The sequence below is a fragment of the Amphiura filiformis genome, chromosome 16 (genome assembly GCF_039555335.1).
Source record: "Amphiura filiformis chromosome 16, Afil_fr2py, whole genome shotgun sequence".
Taxonomy (NCBI): Eukaryota; Metazoa; Echinodermata; class Ophiuroidea; order Amphilepidida; family Amphiuridae; genus Amphiura; species Amphiura filiformis.
In genome coordinates, this window is record NC_092643.1 from 14,062,241 (window position 1) to 14,084,823 (window position 22,583).

Here is a 22,583-nt window from a genome sequence, read left to right on the forward strand (position 1 = left end):
TCACTCATCTGCATGTCTGTAGTACTGTCTGTACTGTACTATCTGAGTATCTAATCAATGTCTACAATAAAATTAAGTATTTTTTAACTGGAACACTATAATCAAACGCTAGTGGCTCCGCGATAAAACATACATAGCGCGGTACAGAAGAAAGCATACGCGTCTTTTATTATTATTATTATTGCGCATGTGTGTACACGCTACGCGACGGCTAGCCTAGGGTAGCATTATTCATATCGCTAATTATAGAGGGCGCTATTTTGGTGATCATTATTTACGTTACGCCTTGTGACCTCGTGCGTGCTTCACCGGCGGCCATTTTAAATGGAAAATTCACGGAATCGCCATAGGGTACTACATCGTGTTTTTAATGAGGATGCATGTGCTGGAGACTAATAGATAGGCTGAATCATTGAAGATGAAATATTTACGGACCTGAATAAAGTTACCCGACTCTCGTGGGGCGATCGATGCAGAAATTACGGCTGGCTGAAGTTGAAGGACTGCGAAGGTGAGTGAATTTTTGCATACTTTCCTAACTTTAGGCCGTTTTGCGATCCAGGGGTTACATTTGCGATCCACGAGGATTTGATTTTGAATTCTCTGATATGTTTCTAGCTAGAACGTGCCCTCACCGTAACGCTTTTTAGGTTCGCCGATTTTTTAATAAAATTTTTAAATAAAATGCCATCACTGCGCCATTTTGGGTCATTTTTAGCCAGATACTGCGGGAATTACCCGGTTGTTGGCGTGGCTTTGTAGTACGTTCGGGAGGTTTTTACTGCCTTAATTTCAAGCATAATGGGTTACTGTAGAGCATGAATATTGGTATTTTTATATGAGTAATTGAAATATTTACTTGAAATTATAAAAAAAAAAAATCAGGAAATGTGATATTCTTATCTTGATATTTGAGGAAGCTTATGCTCTCTGTCAGTGTGTGTATCTGTATGCACGTGTGAATTCCCCCATTGAAATGCATGTAGGCCCTGGCCCATTGAAATACACGTACATGAATTGATTGGGAATGGTCATAGAACTGAATTGAAATTAAATGGGGTGGGGTGATGGGGGGGGTAGGTGGGTGGTGGGGGAGGGGGTCATGTGACGTAGTGGGTGTCATTAGATTTGACGGAGCCAACTGCACTTGTTTGCGGAGCCGGCAATGATTTTGTTGCAATTTTCAACCAGATTCAAAAAAAAAAATTTGTGGGGGGGCAATGATTATCATGCTACCACAATGGGGGGGGGAGGGGTGGTGATGGGGAGGGGTGATGGGGGAGGTCAGTGGTGGGGGAGGGGGTCATGCGATGTAGTGGGTGTCATTAGATTCGGAGCCAACTGAACTTGTTTGGCGAGCCGGCAATGATTTTGTTACAATTTTCAACCAGTCCAGATTAATAATTTAAATAAATTGATAAGGGGGGAGGCAATGATCATCATGCTACCCCAATGGGGGGGAGTTGTCATATTGTTTACCGGTATGGCTGATTGGCCAAGCCAGATGGAGATGTAGTGGGAACGGAGTTACGATGACCCGGTGATGGAGGATTTGGTGTGTTTATTTGGGCTCTTGAAACATTTTTTATCAAATTTTTCCATCATTATGGCTTTTGGGTGGTGTGTTATTATGGAATTGGAGTTGAATGGTTAGGGTGATAGGGTTGTTTGGGTGTTCAATTGGGGTGGCCCCTGGAATACAGTTCTTGAGTGGGTAATCACTAATCAGGTAGCCGTTAGTGGTGTAGCATGGGTCATCATATGGGGGGCACCGACCATGATTGGGGAGGGCACAAGGCAAATTTTGCAATCGATTGGGGCACCCCCCTGCCCCTATGATGCTACGCCTCTGGTAGACGTGACTAGTGGGTACGTGGGTCCAGATTCGGAGGGGGTGGTCGAGCCATAAATTAGGTAAATCAGCACAGACAACATTAATTGACAAGACGACAGCCAAATAATCATAATATTTATTCATTTATTGTTTCTCATTGTGTTTACAACAGCATGATTGAATAGCATCAGCAGCAGCAGCCTTGTTATTAACAACAGCAAACTTAGGTCAGTTCTGAACTTCTGATGAGATTTTCCCTCTTTTACAGCATAAGACTTTGCAGATTTAATTAATTTGCAATTGCAATAATATAATTCGAAATCGGTTACATTTTGTATATTTTGAAATCAATATGATTTGATTTGATTGGGTACAAATAAGGCCCTTCGCACTTGATTATTAGTTTCCTGTTTTCCGACTGGGTCCAAAATGGAAATCAATTATTTTATTTTTATTTCTAATTTTCTCCTTGAAAATAACTTGCAACTACTTCTACTTGCCATTTTCTGACTTTAATAATAATCAACGATAATGATGAATGAACAAAGATTACAACTCCACCTTCACTTTAAAATCAAATATTGTTGTGAAATAATAAATGCCTGCTCTTGTCAAAACGAGTCAATAGTTGCTTGTAATAGTTCAAACTAAATAAAGAAAATAAAAGATAATTAATAATTAATAATTAAAGTCACCTTGTCCCTTTTAAACTGAAGTGCGAAGGGCCTAATAATATTTTAATCTTTTCTCTATTTTTTAAAAATCTGTTTACAGCATTTGCACAGCAGCAGCAGCAAAATTCTCTTGGAAGAACTTGGAAGAATGCAGCACTACAGCTTTCTAAGCATTTCCCAACTTGACTCACTTTTTCAAGAGCTAAAAAGAATTGAAAAGAGAGTGCAAGATAATGATTTTAAAAAACTAGAAATTTACCATTGAATAGAAAGTACAGGTACAAATAATGTTATGAATTTTATAATAAACATAAAATAATATTCCTGTTGTGATTGCAGTTTTATTGATAGAACATATATTTTACAAATGCCAAATCTAGGCTGTTTTGTAGCCTTAGTTCAGCCTGTTAGTACAGGTCTACCAATAAAAAGCACCCAAATTAGAACCCAGATTGGTTGTTTTTCCTTAATTCCCACACTATTTGATCCTAAGCATGCAAAATAAGTAGCTGGACGAAGCTAGTTCTTTGAATAACACCCAAATTGATACATTTGGGTGCTTTTGTTCAATTATACCAGTAAAAAACACCCAAAGAGGCTATTTTGGGTGCTTTTTATAACTAAATAATGGCAACTGAAGTTGGAGTAGCAGATGAATGATGTCCTGTTTGTTGTCTTGCAGTACTACTACTAGTAAAATCACCCAAAATCCCACATTTGGGTGCATTGGTAATGCAGAAAATCCTTAAAAAACACCCAAATTACTCAATTTGGGTGCTTTTTCATGTAATTTGGGTGTTTTTTGCATGATTTGGGTGCTTTTTGGGTGCGGTCAAATGGGCGTGGTTGGGTTAACATCGGTCTCGGCAACATTCCGACTTCCGACCATTTTAAAGAAGCTGTCCTATAAAGGCTATAAAAACAATATAACAGGGAAAAACATTATTAATGTAAACCTAAGTTACACACATTACACTAGTATACTTTACATGTAATACAGTGGTATATGGTCACAAAAAGTAGATACAGAAAGAGGAACGAAACAGGTGGATTTTGGACGACCCTTTTTCCCCCATAACTTTGGTATTCCTGGTCCTACAGAGGTGGTTGACCCCTCATTTTAAAGCTATTTCAATTATCTATAGTAATAATGTAAAAAGAAAAGGTTTTAATCAACTTCAAAATTTCATGAAAAATGCTACCTAGGGCGATCCTGACTTTTAGACCACCCGAGCTATATAGGCCCCCTAAGGTACAAATTACAAATTTATCATATTAAACTTTCGCAACAAGGTTAAACATGATCATTTTTAACATGTTTTCAACTGTACTCTGTACAAACATACCTTTTATTTCATCGAACAAGCTTTATTTTGTTCCAAAATGCATGTTTTTATAGCTATTTTTGACGTAAAAGAGCTGGTAACAAAACCGGTGATGCCAGCTCGAAGTTTTCACGTAGCACAAGCGCTAAATGTACGCTTCGTTTGACAGTAATTTACGCTAGCGTATCATGCATTTTCAAGCGCGTTTTACCGCGTGTAGCAATTCTGCATTTATTCAAGATGGCGAATTTCTCGAAAAACGTGATGTAATTTCACCCCGTAATTTCCCTCATTACTCAAAGCCCTGCCCTCTTTCACAATATTTTAGCTTCTTGGATATCATCGAAAACATAGAGTAATATTAGGTACCGTAGGTCATTGTATTTTTTAAGATTTTTTAGATGATTTTTACGATGAAAAATTGATGTTTTAAGCTTCTTTTCAAAAATTGGTTTTAGCTTGTTAAAAAACGGGTAAAAAATCGTTTTTAGCTTGTTGGATATTTTTGCTTAATAGTTTAAAGATTGACTCCTTAGATGAAACTTTTAGTTTAAGGTATACAAAGAAACGTATAAAAAACGTATAAAAGACGTATAAAGTTGTTCTCTAAAACAGAGTTTTCTCAGTAATTAAATATCGCAGCAAGTGAAATGTTGGTGCATTGGATGTAGCTTAACATTTTTCTTGTGTGTTTATACAAATTTTTAGAATAAATTTGAAAATCCTTCGTTAAAAGCCGTTTTACGCACCATGTTCACAAGATCAAAAACACGTTCCATGATGTTTTTTTCAAATGTGCGCCTCGTATAAAACCGCGCCGAGTGATTGTTTTCTTCTTTTTTGTATTGTACTACAAATCGATTAAAGAAATAATGTTGCCATGGGGAAGAACCAAATACAGTACCGATTAAATTTTAAAAGCCCGCTTTTGGGGAACATTTTCGAGAATCTTGTCTGAGAAAAAACTGTTTTGTGAAATTATCGATATCTTGATTACGGGACGTTAATTTAGACATCTGAATACCTACATTATTTCTCAACATTCTGCCAACTGCTATCCCATTTGATTTTCATTCCAAATTGAAGCTAGTATTGCAAAAAACTAGGTTTTTCCTCCATCAGTTCGTTCAAATTTCAGCGCCGACATGCATGTTTATTCTAAGAGCCATTGTGCGGACGCGATTGTAATCAAGTAATTGCATCAAATTATAGTTATATGCGCTTCGAGAACAAGTAATTGTGTAAGCTGATGTATGGCCGAGTGGATAGAACGTTAGACTGGGAATCTGTTATGAACCTTTTTTGTGGGTTCGAGTCCCCATGTGGCGAATTTCCTTTTTTTTTTCTCTCTTTTCTCATTTTTACTTCCTTTCTTTCCTCTTTTCTTTCTCCTTTTCTTTTTTTTTTTTTTTTTCATTTCTTTCTTTCTTTCTTTCTTTCTTCTTTTCTTTTTCGTTCTTTTTCTTTCTCTCTCTCTTTCTCTCTCTTTCTTTCTCTTTTTCACTATTTCTTTATTCTTTCTTGCTCCTTTCTTTTTAGTTTTATTTGATTGATTCGCTGACTGCAGTGAATCATGATTGATTGTTTTTCACTTTAAATAATTCAGAAATTTGTAGGCCTGCTAAGTCTGTCTTGTTGAATATTCTTCCCAAATTCGATTTGCAAATAATTGCTTTTTGATATTGTTGTTGATGTTATTGTTGTATACCCTATTACATTGTAATCAGGGGAATAGCAGCATTGATTTATTTCATCAAAGATATCAAGGCTATAAATTCAAAATCAATACATTTTCCATGGCGTACCTTGACGAAGTGCCCCCAATCAATTTTAAAATTTATAAAATCCTTATGAAAATTGCCGAAAACGGCTTGTGCCCCCCGGCATCCGACCCGGCATGCCGCCCCTCAATATCTAGGGTAGCGCTAAGTTGCTTTTTGGGGTCCCGGACCCACCAAAATAGAGTTCGGACCCCCTGTTTTTAAATTTTCTGCAAGTTCAGGGGTCCCTGCAGACCCCCAGTTTTTCAGTCTAGCTCTATTGCAGACATACATTTACTATTTATGCTGCATTTGTGCAACTCGGACTCACCAAACTCTACTCCGGACCCCCTACTTTTTAATTTTCTGCAAGTTCGGGGGTCCCTGCGGACACTGGAGTGTTTAGTTCAAGCGCTACCCCTGCCCCTCATGACACCCCCCCCACCACCACCACCAACTCGGAGCTCCGGGCACGAGCTAAGCCAAGTTTCATGTCTTGACCGTGGATCGATATTCTATTGTAAGTAGGCCTACGTCCCAGGGTACACGCTTGTTCATTTTCTGCATGGCTGTTTCTGTTATGAACTTACACCCCGCTGATATCAAGCGCATGAAAAACTCTCGGCTAACCTTAAGCTTGTTAGAATATTAAACCTTGATGAAATAGTAATATTTCAGCCCTATATAGCGCGGATGGTCTAAAAGTCAGGATCGCCACGGCTAGTACATGGACGCAACGCCAACGCGCATGTTTCCAGTCATGCCAGTTTGGGCAAGAAATACTTAATTTTACTGTTTAATGAATCAGTTGAAGAGCCTGCACAATCAAACTTCATAATTTCCTAGCACTGCCCCACACACTGACTGCATGACATCACGTGCACAGAATTGATGAATCGTGTGCGTAGCTAGGATCGGTGAAATTTTTGTAAAATTTGGTAAAAAATCCTCGTGCATATTGACATTGTCCATCTCCATTGAAAAACTGGATCCTCCGAAAGTAAAATCCATCATGACCACTTGAAATAAGCTTCCAGCTAAGTCAGATAAAATATACCATATGTCCAACAAAAAATTATAACCAAAATTACAGCTACATGTAAAATGAAATTTGAGTATCTTCAGTCATCGAAATTTTTTTTGTTTGATGCCAAAAAAAACGGAACGGAACCACAGATTTTCATTTTGTTTTCAGCAGGGCCAAGCAGCCATCTTGAATGTCTCATTTTAAAGCTCTCCAACTCTGAAAAACCAAATGCCAAATGCATTTTTTTTTTGTTTAATACGGTACCGGTAATATTTTTTTTCCAAAGATTTTTTCAAATGTGAAAAACCCTCAAATACTATTCGATTGTATGAAGTATTGTACGTAAGAATAAAGCGATGCTGCTGTTGTATTGAAGTGAAGTAATCTATGAGCAGGGGTCTAAAATTGTCAAAACGGCATTTTGATCATATTTTTATGCCTCCACCGGAGGTATTACATTTGTATGTTTCCTGGTTGTTCGTCTGTCCGTCCGTCCGTCTGTCCATCTGTCCGTCCGTCCGAGCTTGTGAGTGCAATTTCTCGGAACTGGTAAGGCGTATAGTGATGCAATTAGGTGGAGGGGCGGCAATTTGGGGTCTCCAAATTTTAGCAGGTTTTTGTCGCAAAATATGGTAATTAAGTACCCAATTTGCATAATTTATGCATATCAATCAAAATAACCTTGTGCACAGATTATCTGGAGATCTGTACGAGTTACAGTGATGAAACTTGGCGGAGAGTAGCACAGCCAGAGGTTCTTGACCTGATTTGCTTTTCAGCGCAAAATTTGCATAATTGCAAGGTCATTGTGAGGTCATTTGGGGTCATCCGGGGTCAAATGGCCATATGTCAAGGTCATTTTGGGGTCATCCAAGGTCAAATTGCCATGAATTGTCGCAGGTTCATTAAAGTTTGTGGGGATGACCACTGAAACAAGGCAAAAATATCAAGGTCATTTTGGGGTCATCCAAGGTCATCCAAGGTCAAATTGCCATAGATTGTCGCAGGTCCATGAAATTTTGTGGGGATGACTACTGAAACAAGCCAAAAATGTCAAGGTAATTTTGGGGTCATCTGGGGTCAAATCGCCATAGACTGCTGCAGTTTCATGAAATTTGGTGGGAACAGTCACCTTAATGTGAAGGTCATTTTGGGGTCAAGTGAAATTGCACTGGTTAAAATGATGGGCGTCAATTTGCATTGCTGCCGACGCTTTGCGTCGAGAACCGCACAGGTCGAGAACCACAAAATTCTAGTTTACACTTTTTCTGGGCAAAAAAATATTTACTATTGAACTTTTTGTGTGTTTTGTTTCTGCAGAATTAAATCAAACCCAATACAGGTGTAAAACAGATGGTGGCAATGGGTGATAAAGGACCAGGAAGTGATGGAGGAGCACCAAAAAATCCCATGTTCAAGTGCCGCATATTTGTTGGCAATCTTCCCACAGATTTTCTTTCCAAACCAGAGGTAGTAGAAAGATTTGCCAAATACGGACCAGTAATAGGTAGGTCACATATATGCAGATCCTGATTTTTTTTCCACCTTACGTATAAGTTTGTCTACAGCATATTTACAATGTTTACCAATAGTAGGTTTCCCCCAGCGTTGGACGTAAGACATTTTTTATGCGTAGCATTTATCAGCTTAGCCTTGCACTACTTGATTTTTGTTGCATTTGCACAGTTCATTGTATATGTCTGTGGCATAAATTGCTGTAGCCTACACATTTCCAAAATTGTGTATCAAAGTGATACCGGCTACGCCCACAGGGTTCGATTTAGAAAATAAAATTTACATGCACAACTCAAAATGGGCTGAATAACACAAAATTTTGCATGCACAGGCAAAATTCTACATGCACAGAGCCAAAGTTACATGCATTTGTGCATGTAAAACCCCTCTAAATCGAACACTGTACGCCCATGCGGCCCATCACTGTTTTCCCCTGCAATGAACTAGCAGCAAATATTGTTTTCATGTTAAAATTCATTCAGATCAGTTTGGGATAGGGGGAAATCACCTCACCTGCTGATCTACAATGTACCATACCGATCAGGACTTGGCCTCGGGTGGCAGGCAGTCAATTGAAATTTTTGAGATTTGACAATTTGACAGTAATACTTAGAAATTTAAGTTGTGTTTTTATGAAAAATGGTATAAATTTGTATATAAAACTGTTCCAAAATAATTAGGCTCACATTGCACCAGAGAGCATCTAAACCCTGAGAGCATACAGGGCCCTTAAGCGGGCCCTGGACCCCGGCTGGACCAGCACTTGTCATCAAGTTACCAGAAAGCAGAACATTTTCTAGAGGCTTGGCCAGTGGTCAATGTTTTTTGAACATTGCAAAAGCTTAAGGGGGTACTACACCCATTGATTTTTTTTTTGCATTTTTTGCATTTTGTGAAGAAATTACAAAAAAAAAATTGGACAAAGTGGTATGCAAAATGAAGGGCAAATCTTCTCGCTTTATTGGTGGCATCGGTATCAACGTAGCTTACATGCTTTTAAAAGTAGAAGCCAAAAGGTGGTACATCACTGATGATTTAAATTCACTTCATTTTGGAAAGCTTACTATCAACGGATTTCGTTAAAATTTTGGATATGTGTTGCTAACACGTTAGGGAAATAAAGTTGATATATACATGTAAAATGGGAATAAGTGGTTCCTGATTTCTTTTATGACTTCATGAACTTGGTGCTCCACAACTATCAAAAAAGGAACTGGTTAAAATGCTTCTATTTTCAATGTTGAGCTATATTTTGTATTTTTAACTTGCGACATTATTTCACTGAAACTTAATTAAGCCACAGGTAACAGGTTACCACAACCATATTACAGCAATGTTGAAAAAAATGGTATTTCTTGTCACCTATACCACCATATTGGGTAGTTTTCCGTAAGCTTAACGTTTGTGATTTTGGTAACTATTTTATATTTATTTGTGAAATCCGTCTCAACTAGGCATTCTAAATTGTACTCACCATTTACATCCCAAGGTATATTAGTATATGGTCGCATGTCATGAATTGGTCATCTTTTGTGTAACATACTGTAAAATGAGGAAAATATCACCAATTGTGATTCACTTCAACACAACTTTTAATAAATACATTTTAGACCATTATAAGTATATATTTCTGGAAAGCTTATATTACAAGGATGCCAAATCAACAAAATATAACATCATAATACAGGGTGGGTAAGAAATATACAGGGTGGAACATCAACAAAATTAGCAGCTTTCTTGTCACAGTGAACCCCATATTTTTCTTTTCTGAAAGCTATGTATAGCTCAAAATAAATATGGATTCAGAAAGACATTTCATGGGCCCATCAAACAAATTAGCAAGAAAGAGTTTGGTATCCCTTGTGTTAAACATACAGGGTGGTCATAAATTGTAAAATAATTTTACAATTTTTATGACATTTATCAATCAAAACTTTTTCCTCCATTTCTGGCACTAAAACTAATAGCATAATTGAATTCCTCATCAAATTTCCTTAAAAATATGTGTACTTGAATAAGCAGGATGATTCGGGCCAAAGTTAGGCCATTTAGAAATGTCAGAGCATTACGTGCACACTTTGTACAGTAACATATAGGAAAAAGTGTCTTAATTAGCATTTAATTAGGCAATTAATTAGTTACATCTTTTGTTACAGTTGATCTACTATGAGGTAGATCTACAATCCAGGATGATATGTGTGCAATTTGTGGTCCATGCTAGTTGTACCTTTTAAGATACAAAGGTTTGAAGTTTGCCATATTTTCACAATTTTGTGTACAACCCTATGGGGCTCCCCCGCCCCAGCTCCCCTGCCCCGGCTCCCCCATTGACACATCTTACATATTGAAGTATAAATCTCTAAGTAGTTGTCCAATTGACTTGGGTTTTTTTGTATTTGATAAAGAACATAATTATCTACAAAATGACACCAAACTTTCCACAATAGGTACTATACTTTTAGAATAAACCAAACTTGAAGTGTGAAGAAAGCATTTTCATGTTACGGCTCCCCCATTTTTGGGTGACCTATTTGTGACATGCGACCATATCCACCTTGCACTTCTCGATATATATCCAGTTAAAGACAGAATATCAAAATTATTCCTCATTATGATATCACAAACTCTCACATGTGTATTCAAAATTGATGCTTAAATTTGACCTGAACCAATTGACCTATAACCTGACATACGGTGACCTAATAGCCTTTTCTTCTCCTAACAACACATTATAATATTATTGACTAATGACTATACATCCATTGTGTAAGTGTTTATATATTTTGCATGCACCACTAGATTTTCTATAGAGAGTATAACAAAGGATTTAATGTATTCTATTCATGTACCCTACTTGAACATGCTGAATAGAATAAATCATGGTTTGTTATGAAACACGCATCTGAGTAACTAGGATACAGTAAACAAAATATATATAGGGCTAAAATGACTTACTACAATTGTTTAAAAGCACTTTTTTTCTTCTTTTTTTCATATTTTTTTTTATTTCACATGATCCGTGCATATATCGCCTAGCTATAAATGAAAAAATATTTATTTAGACCAATCAAACCAGTATATGGGTGTAGTATGCCCTTAATTAGCAGTCCTTATTAGCATTTCCTGTGCATAAGTCTGACCATGGTCTGACATACACCTTTCATGTTTAATTAAAACATTCCCTTGCAGTGGGATATTAATAAATAAAAAAGTAAAATCAAATCACAGGAAACATTTACTTACAAGGTGCAATTATTCACTGTTGAAAAGTTCACAGGATCCTTATGGGGGTACTACACCCCTGACCAATTTTGTGCCTATTTTTGCATTTTTCTCAAAAATGTTGGCGCATTGGTGACATGTAAGATATAGGGGCAAGGACTACAACTACTGCACTGAAAATTCAGCTCAAGGCAAGTAGTTATTGTTTATTGATCAAATATTGGTTTTCCCTCATTTTTGACTGTACATGTACATGTAACTTCACAACTGTTAACATTGTCTGTGCTGAATATACATATCTTACTTGTCACCAATGTGCTATAATTTTTGAGAAAAATGCAAAAATAGGTACAAAATTGGGCAGGGTGTAGTACCCCCTTAATTGTAACACCAGTGGAAATTCAAAACTAGTGAGAAACATCCCAACGTTCCATCCTTTATTATGGGTGTCTATCACGCAACAGTCTGAAGGGTTTATGCTTTTTCGGCATTAGAAAGTGCTGCCACACAAAGTCAATGGAACCACGATCAAAACAGTTGTGCCAGTTAAGGGGGTACTACACCCCTGCTTAATTTTGTGCCTATTTTGGCATTTTTCTAAAAAATTATAGCGCATTGGGGAAAAGTAAGATAGGGGCAAGGACTACAACTACTGCACTAGAAAATTTATTTCAGCACAGACAACAGTTGTGGAGTTACAGTCAAAAATGAGGGAAAACCAATATTTGATCAATAAATCAATAACTACTTGCTTTAAGTTGCTGAATTTTCAGTACAGTAGTTGTAGTCCTTGCCCCTATAATATACATATCTTACTTTTCACCGATGTGCTATATTGTTTGAGAAAAATACAAAAATAGGCACAAAATTTGCCAGGGGTGTAGTACCCCTTAAAAGTCAACAAATAAATATTTTTTCTATGCTTTGGAAACATGCAGGTTGCATTCTAAGAGATTTTGTATTTAGTAAATATTTGTCATATAACTTAATTCTGTGTTACTATCCACAGAGGTATCACTACACAGAGGATTTGCATTTGTACAGTTCAAGAACACAGAAGATGCCTTGTCAGCTATTAAAGGAGAAAAAGGCTCAAATTTCAAGGGGTCAGAAATAGGTAAGAACTAGTGGCGTAGTCAGGACTTTTTTCAAAGGGGGGCAAGGGGGAAAATTCTGACAAAAATGAGCTAAAAATTACAAAAAGGCCTCTCACAGTGGGGGCTGGGGGCAAGACTTCTCAGAGGAGGGCAACTGCCCCCTCCTTGTCCCCCTGGCTACACCACTGGTAAGTACATTATGTGGAGGATAAAAAGATCAGTCAAATCATTTATTTATTTATGCAATGTCGCACCATCAAGTTTCAACACATTGTGTTCTCTTGGTCGGGCTGATGTCACAAAGGAGAAATAGCCTTGTAAAACCAGTGTGCGCATGTGCAGTTCCCTTTTCTCGAGCTGGTTGCTAATGCTATGTGCGTGCTTGTGCAAAGGGGACGAAGGGGACAATGTTCCCGGATGTCCGACCGAGTGAATGGGCGAGCTTTGAACAAACAACAAAAGTGAAACTAATGGCTAAATGTTGAAGTGACCAGTGCAACATGTTGTGAAAATTATTTTTAATTTTTCATCAAACACTTACTCATCACTTGGAGAGAAGTACAGCACTTGTTTACAGTGGCATAGCCAGCACTTTTTCAGAGGGTGGGCAAAGGGGGGGGGGCAAGGCAACTTTAAGGGGGGGGGGGGACAAAGACTTCTCATGGGGAGGGGGAAGCTGCCCCCTTTGCCCCCTATATGCCACTGCTTGTTTTATGAAAGTGGGTTTCAGATTGGCAGATTGAATCATGTACATCTCATTAGCTGAAGAATGAGTTATGTACGTCATCCACCAGTGGAGCTCCTGCGCCCCTCCGCAGAACTTCCGGTAGTGGATGTTCTGCGCTTCGAGGCGCAGAGAATCCACTGTCGGAGTTGCTGCGCCGGAAGCAAAATAATAGATTTTCTTATTATAATAACGGTGGATCATTTCTGCGCTCGGGCGCAGAACATCCACTGTTGGAGTTGCTGCGCCCGGGCGCAGTCCCTTATATGTAACGGTGGATCATTGCTGCGCCGGGCGCAGAACATCCACTGTCGGAGTTGCTGCGCCGGAAGTAAAATAATAGATTTTCGTATTATAATAACGGTGGATCATTTCTGCGCTCGGGCGCAGAACATCCACTGTCGGAGTTGCTGCGCCCGGGCGCAGTCCCTTATATGTAACGGTGGATCATTGCTGCGCGCGGGCGCAGAGAATCCACTGTCGGAGTTGCTGCGCTCGGAAGTAAAATAATAGATTTTCGTATTATAATAACGGTGGATCATTGCTGCGCCGGGCGCAGAACATCCACTGTCGGAGTTGATGCGCCCGGCGCAGTCCCTTATATGTAACGGTGGACCATTGCTGCGCTCGGGCGCAGAACATCCACTGTTGGAGTAACTGCGCTCGGAAGCAATATAATACATTTTCTTATTATAATAACGGTGGAACATATCTGCGCTCGGGGGGCGCAGAACATCCACTGTCGGAGTTGATGCGCCGGAAGCAAAATAATACATTTTCTTATTAGGCCTATATTAATAAATATACATGCGTATAATAACTAGTATTGGGCCTATTATAACTCCAAATTGAAAGCAAAATAATACATTTTCTTATTGAAATTACGGCGGATCATTGCTGCGCTCGGGCGCAGAAAATCCACTGTCGGAGCTTCTGCGCTCGGAAGTCAAATATTATTTTCTTATTTTATTAATAAAATATAATTATGCATGCGTATAATAACTAAACTCCGAGAAGTTTATTGCTATAGTATAACCGAATTGACAGCAAAATAATAGATTTTCTTATTATAATAACGGTGGATCATTGCTGCGCTCGGCGCAGAACATCCACTGTTGGAGTAACTGCTTTCGGAAGCAAAATAATGGATTTTCTTATTAAAATAACGGTGGATCATTTCTGCGCTCGGGGGGCGCAGAACATCCACTGTCGGAGTTGATGCTTTCGGAAGCAAAATAATACATTTTCTTATTAGGCCTATATTAATAAATATACATGCGTATAATAACTAGTATTAGGCCTATTATAACTCCAAATTGAAAGCAAAATAATACATTTTCTTATTGAAATTACGGCGGATCATTGCTGCGCTCGGGCGCAGAAAATCCACTGTCGGAGCTTCTGCGCTTGGAAGTCAAATAAATTATTTTCTTATTTTATTAATAAAATATAATTATGCATGCGTATAATAACTAAACTCCGAGAAGTTTATTGCTATAGTATAACCGAATTGACAGCAAAATAATAGATTTTCTTATTATAATAACGGTGGATCATTGCTGCGCTCGGGCGCAGAATATCCACTGTTGGAGTTGATGCGCCCGGGCGCAGTCCCTTATATGTAACGGTGGATGATGGCTGCGCTCGGGCGCAGAACATCCACTGTTGGAGTAACTGCGATAATAATGGATTTTCTTATTAAAATAACGGTGGATCATTTCTGCGCTCGAGCGCAGAGAATCCACTGTCGGAGTTGATGCGCTCGGAAGCAAAATAAAGTATTTTCTTATTATTTCTATTAGGCCTATGCATGCGTATAATAATAACTATAACTCCGAGAAGTTTATTGATATTTACTATTAGGTCTGCGCCGAAAGCAAAATAATGGATTTTCTTATTAAAATAACGGTGGATCATTGATGCGTTCGAGCGCAAAGAATCCACTGTCGGAGTTGATGCGCTCGGAAGCTAAATAAATTATTTTCTTATTATATTAATAATATATTTTTTATTGTAATAGCTCTCACGGAGAAGTTTATTACTATTAGGCCTATGCATGCGTATAATAATAACTATAACTCCGAGAAGTTTATTGATATTTACTATTAGGTCTATATAATGCGCTCGCAAGCTCAGATTATAATAAAACTTATTATATTAGCGCTACGGAGAAGTTTATCACTATTAGGTCTATTGGTCTTAACAAGTTTCCTGTTTTCTTTCTTCTTCATTCTTTTTTCTTCATCTTTTTTTTTCGTTCACGTTTCCTTGTCGGTACTTCTCATGTAACCGCAAATAATTCCTATTCAAATATAATTCTGATTGACACATGTCCACTTGCAATTCGCCTTTGTTAGTCACCAGATAAGTAGGTGTCATTTTTTGGTTAATAGATAAAAGGATCCGATAAGGCGAAAAAAGAAACCCTGTTCTACGGGCGGACGGACCTTTCAAGTAGGGTCGGCCATTTTTTTTTTTTTTTTTTTTTTTTTTGGAAATAACTGCGCTCGGAAATAAAATTACATATTTTCTTAATATTATAATATCAGTTGATCATTATTGCGCTCGAGCGCAGAGAATCCACTGCCGGAGTTGCTGCGCCTGATGGGCGCAGTTGTAACGGTGGATCATCAGGGTTGCCAAACCCGCGATTTCGGCGCCCAATTGGGCGATTTTCAACTTCCGTCCGCGACAAAGAAAGTGCTCCCGCGATTTCGCGACATTTGGGCTACTTTGAAAATCTCACCCGCGAAATGTATTAAATGTTGGGCGATTTGTGACAAAGCCGACTTCAAAACTTTTTGATCATGATTGCCAATTCTTTCCGATGGTCATTCAACAAAAGCACCAAACAACTAATTCAATAAACAAAAGTTACAAAACACTCTGTGGTCAGTGTGCTTCCCATGACAATGGCACGCACAGGGAGGGGGCTGGTAAATCGCATCACATGTTGTTGCTAAAGACCACTTGAGCTGGAGGATTATCCTTAGAATATTCCCATCTAAATACTCACAAGTGGTTTAAGACGACTTTCGACTGAAGTAGCTTCTTAGTGTCAGCGGGGTGCCAAGTTCAGTCTACTTCAACATAAGTTTTTGGTGTTTTTTTCGTTGGCGGCAGTTCTTTTGAAATAAAAATGTTTAAACACCTACCGCACATTTTCTTTTAAAACGGCATGATGATAAAAAAACCGGCCGTTTTGAATTTGATTAAAAATAGTACATGCACATGTTGTTATCACTCAGCTGAAGGCAAATATTTGTAGGCCTATCCCCATTGCAGTGAATGGCATGTCTATTAATTAATTTGTTTGTTTTCCTGGCATTTTTTAAAATAATTTTTGTTCGTTTGTTTGTAATTTGTTTCAGCATTTCCCAAAAATTAAAAAGATAGTGCAGAACCCCGTCAAAAGTTAATATTTTATTTTCCTTGCAGTTAATTTTTTTCTTACATTTTTGAAAATGTTTGTTAGTTTTTCATTATTTCAATTTGCAGTTTAAAATTTTTTTTCTTTCAATATTGTTAGTTTATATATTTCCACAAAAATTCACAAATAAATTTTTTTTACAGTAGGCCTAGGCCTATAACAAAAAATCAGTTTTTGTTAGTTTTTTCAGCATTAAAAAATAGAAAGAAAGGGGTGTAGAACGTACCCCCTGAGCCATCTTTTAATTTCTTTTTTTTTTAATAACTTTTTTCATTTTTTGTTAGTTTTTTATAATTTATTTCAGCTTTTCCCAAAAATTCCCAAATAAAGGGGGGGTATAGAACCCCCTCAAATCGACTTTAAATGTTTCTTCAACTTTTTTTTCATTTAATTTTTTTTCCAGTTTTTCAGTTTTTGTTGTTTTCTCGAATTTATTTCAGCATTTTCCAAAAAATTCAAAATAAAACGGGGGTGTAGAACCCCCTAAATCGACTTTAAAATTTTGGGCGATTTTTTTGGCTATTTGGGCGACATTTCATGGCTAATAGAGTGTATGCAATAAACCCAAGCGGAACGAGAGTTGCTAAGTAACCGCTAACCGAACCATAAACACATGCATGATCAGAGAGCGAGTCTTCAATTTCCCCATAGCTTCCCGCGTTGTACACACGTCAGTCGAATTTGGCGGTGTTCGTTTGTTTGTCCTCCAAGTTATAGCATTGTTCACTTTGTGTTGAACATTGTAAGTGGGCCTCACTAATGACATAAAGGTTACTGTTATATCATGTCAAGAGGCCACTTTCATGAATAAGCTAAACAGCCTATGTGGAGGAATTGTATGCATGAGCAATCACACCAATGACGTAGTAATGAATACCCTCTATACCCGCGACTTGGGCTAAAAAGTTTTGGCAACCCTGTGGATCATTGCTGCGCTCGGGCGCAGACCATCCACTGTCGGAGTTGCTGCGTTTGGAAGCTCAGATTATAATAAAACAAAATAATATATAGGCATGCGTATAATTACTATAACTCCGAATGTATTGACATTATCATTACAATAATTATATATTGCTTTTCTTGTTCCAAATATATTGGTGTGTATTCGAGGTTTTTTGTCATGTTTATTCCTAATATAATTGTCAAGAACATTCCAGGCCGCTTTAAAAAAAAGTGTGTTGTCAAAGTGAGAATCCACTAAACGGAGTTTCATAGTTTATCTCATCTCATTGCACAAAATATAGGACAACTATAATACCAATAATAATTATAATAATATAACTATAATAATAATTACAAAGAATATAAGCAATTTTTTACAAGTTTCATTTCTTTACTGTTTTCTTTCTTCTTCATTCTTTTTTCTTCATCTTTTTTTCCGTTCACGCTTCCTTGTCGGTACTTTTCATGTAACCGCAAATAACTCCTATTCAAATATAATTCTGATTGACACATGACCACTTGCAATTCGGCCTTTTTAAGTAGGTGTATTAAATCCATCGGATTCCCAAACAAGCGGAGGGGGTCTAAAAATTAGCATAACCGAAGATCAATGTCAATTTTAATCCACGGCACACAAAACATTCAGAACAATGTCAATGGGGATAATTATGCGCGTTATTTTGTGGTTAATAGATAAAAGGAACCGATAAAATCGCAACGAAAAAAAAAGAAACCCTGTTCTACGGGCGGACGGACCTTTCAAGTAGGGTCGGTCGGTCGGCCTTTTTCTTTTTTTTTTCTTTTTTTTTTTGTTGTTGGAAATTATCCAAAAATATCACTAAAATTTGTAAATAATTTGCAATTTGAGAAAATACAAAAAAAAAAAAAGATTTTTTCCCAATTTGTTCAAAATCTGGGTCGGTCGGGCCCGTAGAACAGGGTTTTCTTTTTTCGTCGCCTAAATATTGTAATTTTTATAAATGCTGTATTATTTTCATTATTATGTGTATTATGTATTCAGCGCATAGAGGCCGCTTTGTGTGTATTAGTGCGCTTTTAATAAATGTCTTATTATTATTATTATTATTATCAACTCCGACAGTGGATTTTCTGCGCCCGAGCGCAGTAATGATCCACCGTTACATATAAGGGACTGCGCCCGGGCGCATCAACTCCGACAGTGGATGTTCTGCGCCCGAGCGCAGAAATGATCCAGCAGTTTCTTCCTGACAAGGACCCATTTCAAGTCAACTTGGGTTCAGAGACAGGCAATTTCTTAATTTCTTTTCCTTTAAGGGGTACTACACCTGTGGTAAATTTTGACTATTTTGCATTTTTCTCAAAAATAATAACACACTGGTAAAAAAAGTTATGTATATTATTGGGGCAAGGAATCCAATTATTACACTGAAATTTCAATGACTCAAGACAAGCGGTGTAGTAATTGGATTCCTTGCCCCTATAATATACATTAATTTTGTTACCAGTGTGTTATTAGTTTGTGAGAAAAATGCAAAAATAGACACAAATTTATCGAGGGTGTAGTACCCCTTAATTTTTGTACTAAGGCCATAATTTTGTATGTAGGACTATATTCAATTGTGTTATAATTTTGTTTCTTGTTTATATATAATGTATATTTGTTGTTTTTGAACGCATCGCTGGTTAGGCGTGTGCCACTGATACAAAAGTGTATGTTCCAATGAATAAATAAAATAAATATACTAATAGCAATAAACTTCTCGGAATTAAGTTATTATACGCATGCATATTATATTTTATTAACATAATAAGAAAATAGCGTTTGTGATTTCCTTATTCGTCTATATATCCTGATATATCGTAGGCCTTGGTGTAGCCTAGCTGCCGGCGAGTCGGCGACATGAAACCACGTTTATCGGTTCCTTTAATCTCTAACCACAAAATGACGGCCCATAAATTATCCTCTGCCGTGGATTTAAAATTGACATTGATCTTCGCTTATGCTAATTTTTGGACCCCCTCCGCATGTATGGGAATCCACCTACTTATCTGTTGACTAACAAAGGCAAGTGGTCATGTGTCAATCAGAATTATATTTGAATAGGAATTATCTGAGAGAGCAATTGCGGTTACATGAAAAGTACCGACAAGGAAACGTGAACGGAAAAAAAGGAAAGAAAAAAAAGACAAAAGAAGAAAAGAATGTGGATGAAAGAAAACAGAAAACTAGAGCAACTGTGCCCTTTGCAAGGGCACGAGGTAAGTTAGGCGGATGACTGTGACGATCTGATCAAGCAGCTATTGCTGGATAGTATTAATTTTATAAGAATGTTTCATTAATTGCCGTATTAATATACCTTGATCATTTTGAAAACTTGACCTTTGACCTCTGTATGACCCCCTTAATGACCTTAAACGAATTTTAAAATATTTAAAACATGTTAAGAATGTCATAAGGATCATTACATTTAAATTTCAGCTCAATTGAAGCATTTTGAAAACTTGACCTTTGACCCCTTTATTGTCCCTTAATGACCTTAAATGAATTTTAAAATCTTTTTTAACATGTTTAGAATGTGATAAGGATCATTGCATTTAAATTTCAGCTCAATTGGAGCATTTTGAAAAACTTGATCTTTGACCCCTTTATGACCTTAAATGAATTTTAAAATATTTTTAAAATGTTTACAATGTCATATGAATCTTTGCATTTAAATTTCAGCTCAATTGGAGCATTTTGAAAAACTTGACCTTTGACCCCTTTATGACCCCTTAATGACCTTAAATAAATTTTAAAATATTTCAAACATGTTTAGAATGTCATAAGGATCATTGCATTTAAATTTCAGCTCAATCGGAGCATTTTCGGTTAAAATGAACTTTTTTACCCCTGTGACCCCTTGGATGACCTCTGACATTAAACAACCCATAACTTTTGTAGCCAGCTACCCAATACTGCTTGTGACTGAGTTTGGTCGAAATCCGATCAAGGATGTGGAAGTAGTAGCAAATTGTGAGAAAGAAAGAAGAAATGGCAAGAAAGAAATAAGTTAGGCTGCCCGCCTAACTTAATAAACGTAAAATGAGAAAAAACATATTATATTATATTAGACTCTAGACTCTTTTTTTTTTTTTACTTCCGAGCGCAGTTACTAATTCTGTGACCGTTACATATAAGGGACTGCGCCCGGGCGCATCAACTCCGACAGTGGATGTTCTGCGCCCGAGCGCAGCAATGATCCACCGTTATTATAATAAGAAAATCTATTATTTTGATTATTTTTATTAATATAATAAGAAAATATTAGTTATTATACGCATGCATATTGTATTTTATTAAGAAAATAAGAAAATAATTTATTTGACTTCCGAGCGCAGAAGCTCCGACAGTGGATTTTCTGCACCCGAGCGCAGCAATGATCCGCCGTAATTTCAATAAGAAAATGCATTATTTTGCTGTCAATTTGGAGTTATAGTTATTATAATAGGCCTAATAGTACTAGTTATTATACGCATGTATATTTATTAATAAGAAATAATAGGCCTAATAAGAAAATCTATTATTTTACTTCCGAGCGCAGTTACTCCAACAGTGGATGTTCTGCGCCCCCCCCCTCCCGAGCGCAGAAATATTCCACCAGTATTATAATAAGAAAATGTATTATATTGCTTCCGAGCGCAGTTACTCCAACAGTGGATGTTCTGCGCCCGAGCGCAGCAATGATCCGCCGTAATTTCATTAAGAAAATGCATTATTTTGCTGTCAATTTGGAGTTATAGTTATTATAATAGGCCTAATACTAGTTATTATACGCATGTATATTTATTAATAAGAAATAATAGGCCTAATAAGAAAATCTATTATTTTACTTCCGAGCGCAGTTACTCCAACAGTGGATGTTCTGCGCCCGAGCGCAGAAATGAGGCACCGTTATTATAATAAGAAAATATATTTTTTGCTGTCAATTCGGTTATACTAATAGCAATTAACTTCTCGGAGTTTAGTTATTATAAGCATGCATATTATTTTTATATAATAAGAAAATATTAGTTATTATACGCATGCATATTGCATTTTATTAATAAAATAAGAAAATAATTCACTTCCGAGCGCATCAACTCCGACAGTGGATGAGCGCAGAAATGATCCACCGTTATTATAATACGAACATCTATTAATAAGAAAATATTAGTTATTATACGCATGCATATTGTGTTTTATTAATAAAACAATAAAATAATTTATTTGACTTCCGAGCGCAGAAGCTCCGGTAGTGGATTTTCTGCGCCCGAGCGCAGCAATGATCCACCGTTACATATAAGGGACTGCGCCCGGGCGAATCAACTCCGACAGTGGATGTTCTGCGCCCGAGCGCAGCAATGATCCACCGTTATTATAATAAGAAAATCTATTATTTTGATTATTTTTTATTAATATAATAAGAAAATATTAGTTATTATACGCATGCATATTGTATTTTATTAAGAAAATAAGAAAATAATTTATTTGACTTCCGGCGCAGAAGCTCCGACAGTGGATTTTCTGCACCGAGCGCAGCAATGATCCGCCGTAATTTCAATAAGAAAATGCATTATTTTGCTGTCAATTTGGAGTTATAGTTATTATAATAGGCCTAATAGTACTAGTTATTATACGCATGTATATTTATTAATAAGAAATAATAGGCCTAATAAGAAAATCTATTATTTTACTTCCGAGCGCAGTTACTCCAACAGTGGAGGTTCTGCGCCCCCCCCCTCCCGAGCGCAGAAATATTCCACCAGTATTATAATAAGAAAATGTATTATATTGCTTCCGAGCGCAGTTACTCCAACAGTGGATGTTCTGCTGCCGAGCGCAGCAATGATCCGCCGTAATTTCATTAAGAAAATGCATTATTTTGCTGTCAATTTGGAGTTATAGTTATTATAATAGGCCTAATACTAGTTATTATACGCATGTATATTTATTAATAAGAAATAATAGGCCTAATAAGAAAATCTATTATTTTACTTCCGAGCGCAGTTACTCCAACAGTGGATGTTCTGCT

The 22,583-nt window shown here is 37.1% G+C and overlaps 1 protein-coding gene and 1 long non-coding RNA gene across 2 annotated transcripts in view; both read left to right on the forward strand.

The window, feature by feature from the left end:
- The first annotated feature begins 355 nt into the window (after window positions 1-355).
- Window positions 356-3,701, forward strand: LOC140136512 (uncharacterized). Its single transcript, XR_011856671.1, has 3 exons — window positions 356-511; window positions 2,007-2,061; window positions 2,609-3,701. It is a non-coding gene; the product is annotated as an uncharacterized lncRNA (long non-coding RNA).
- A 4,281-nt stretch (window positions 3,702-7,982) lies between these two features.
- LOC140172441 (uncharacterized) overlaps window positions 7,983-22,583 on the forward strand; it is a 43,988-nt gene continuing 29,387 nt past the window's right edge. Inside the window, exons 1-2 of the mRNA XM_072195589.1 lie at window positions 7,983-8,127; window positions 12,367-12,463. Coding sequence (XP_072051690.1) covers window positions 7,983-8,127; window positions 12,367-12,463 — 242 coding nt within the window. The remainder of the gene's footprint in view (window positions 8,128-12,366; window positions 12,464-22,583) is intronic.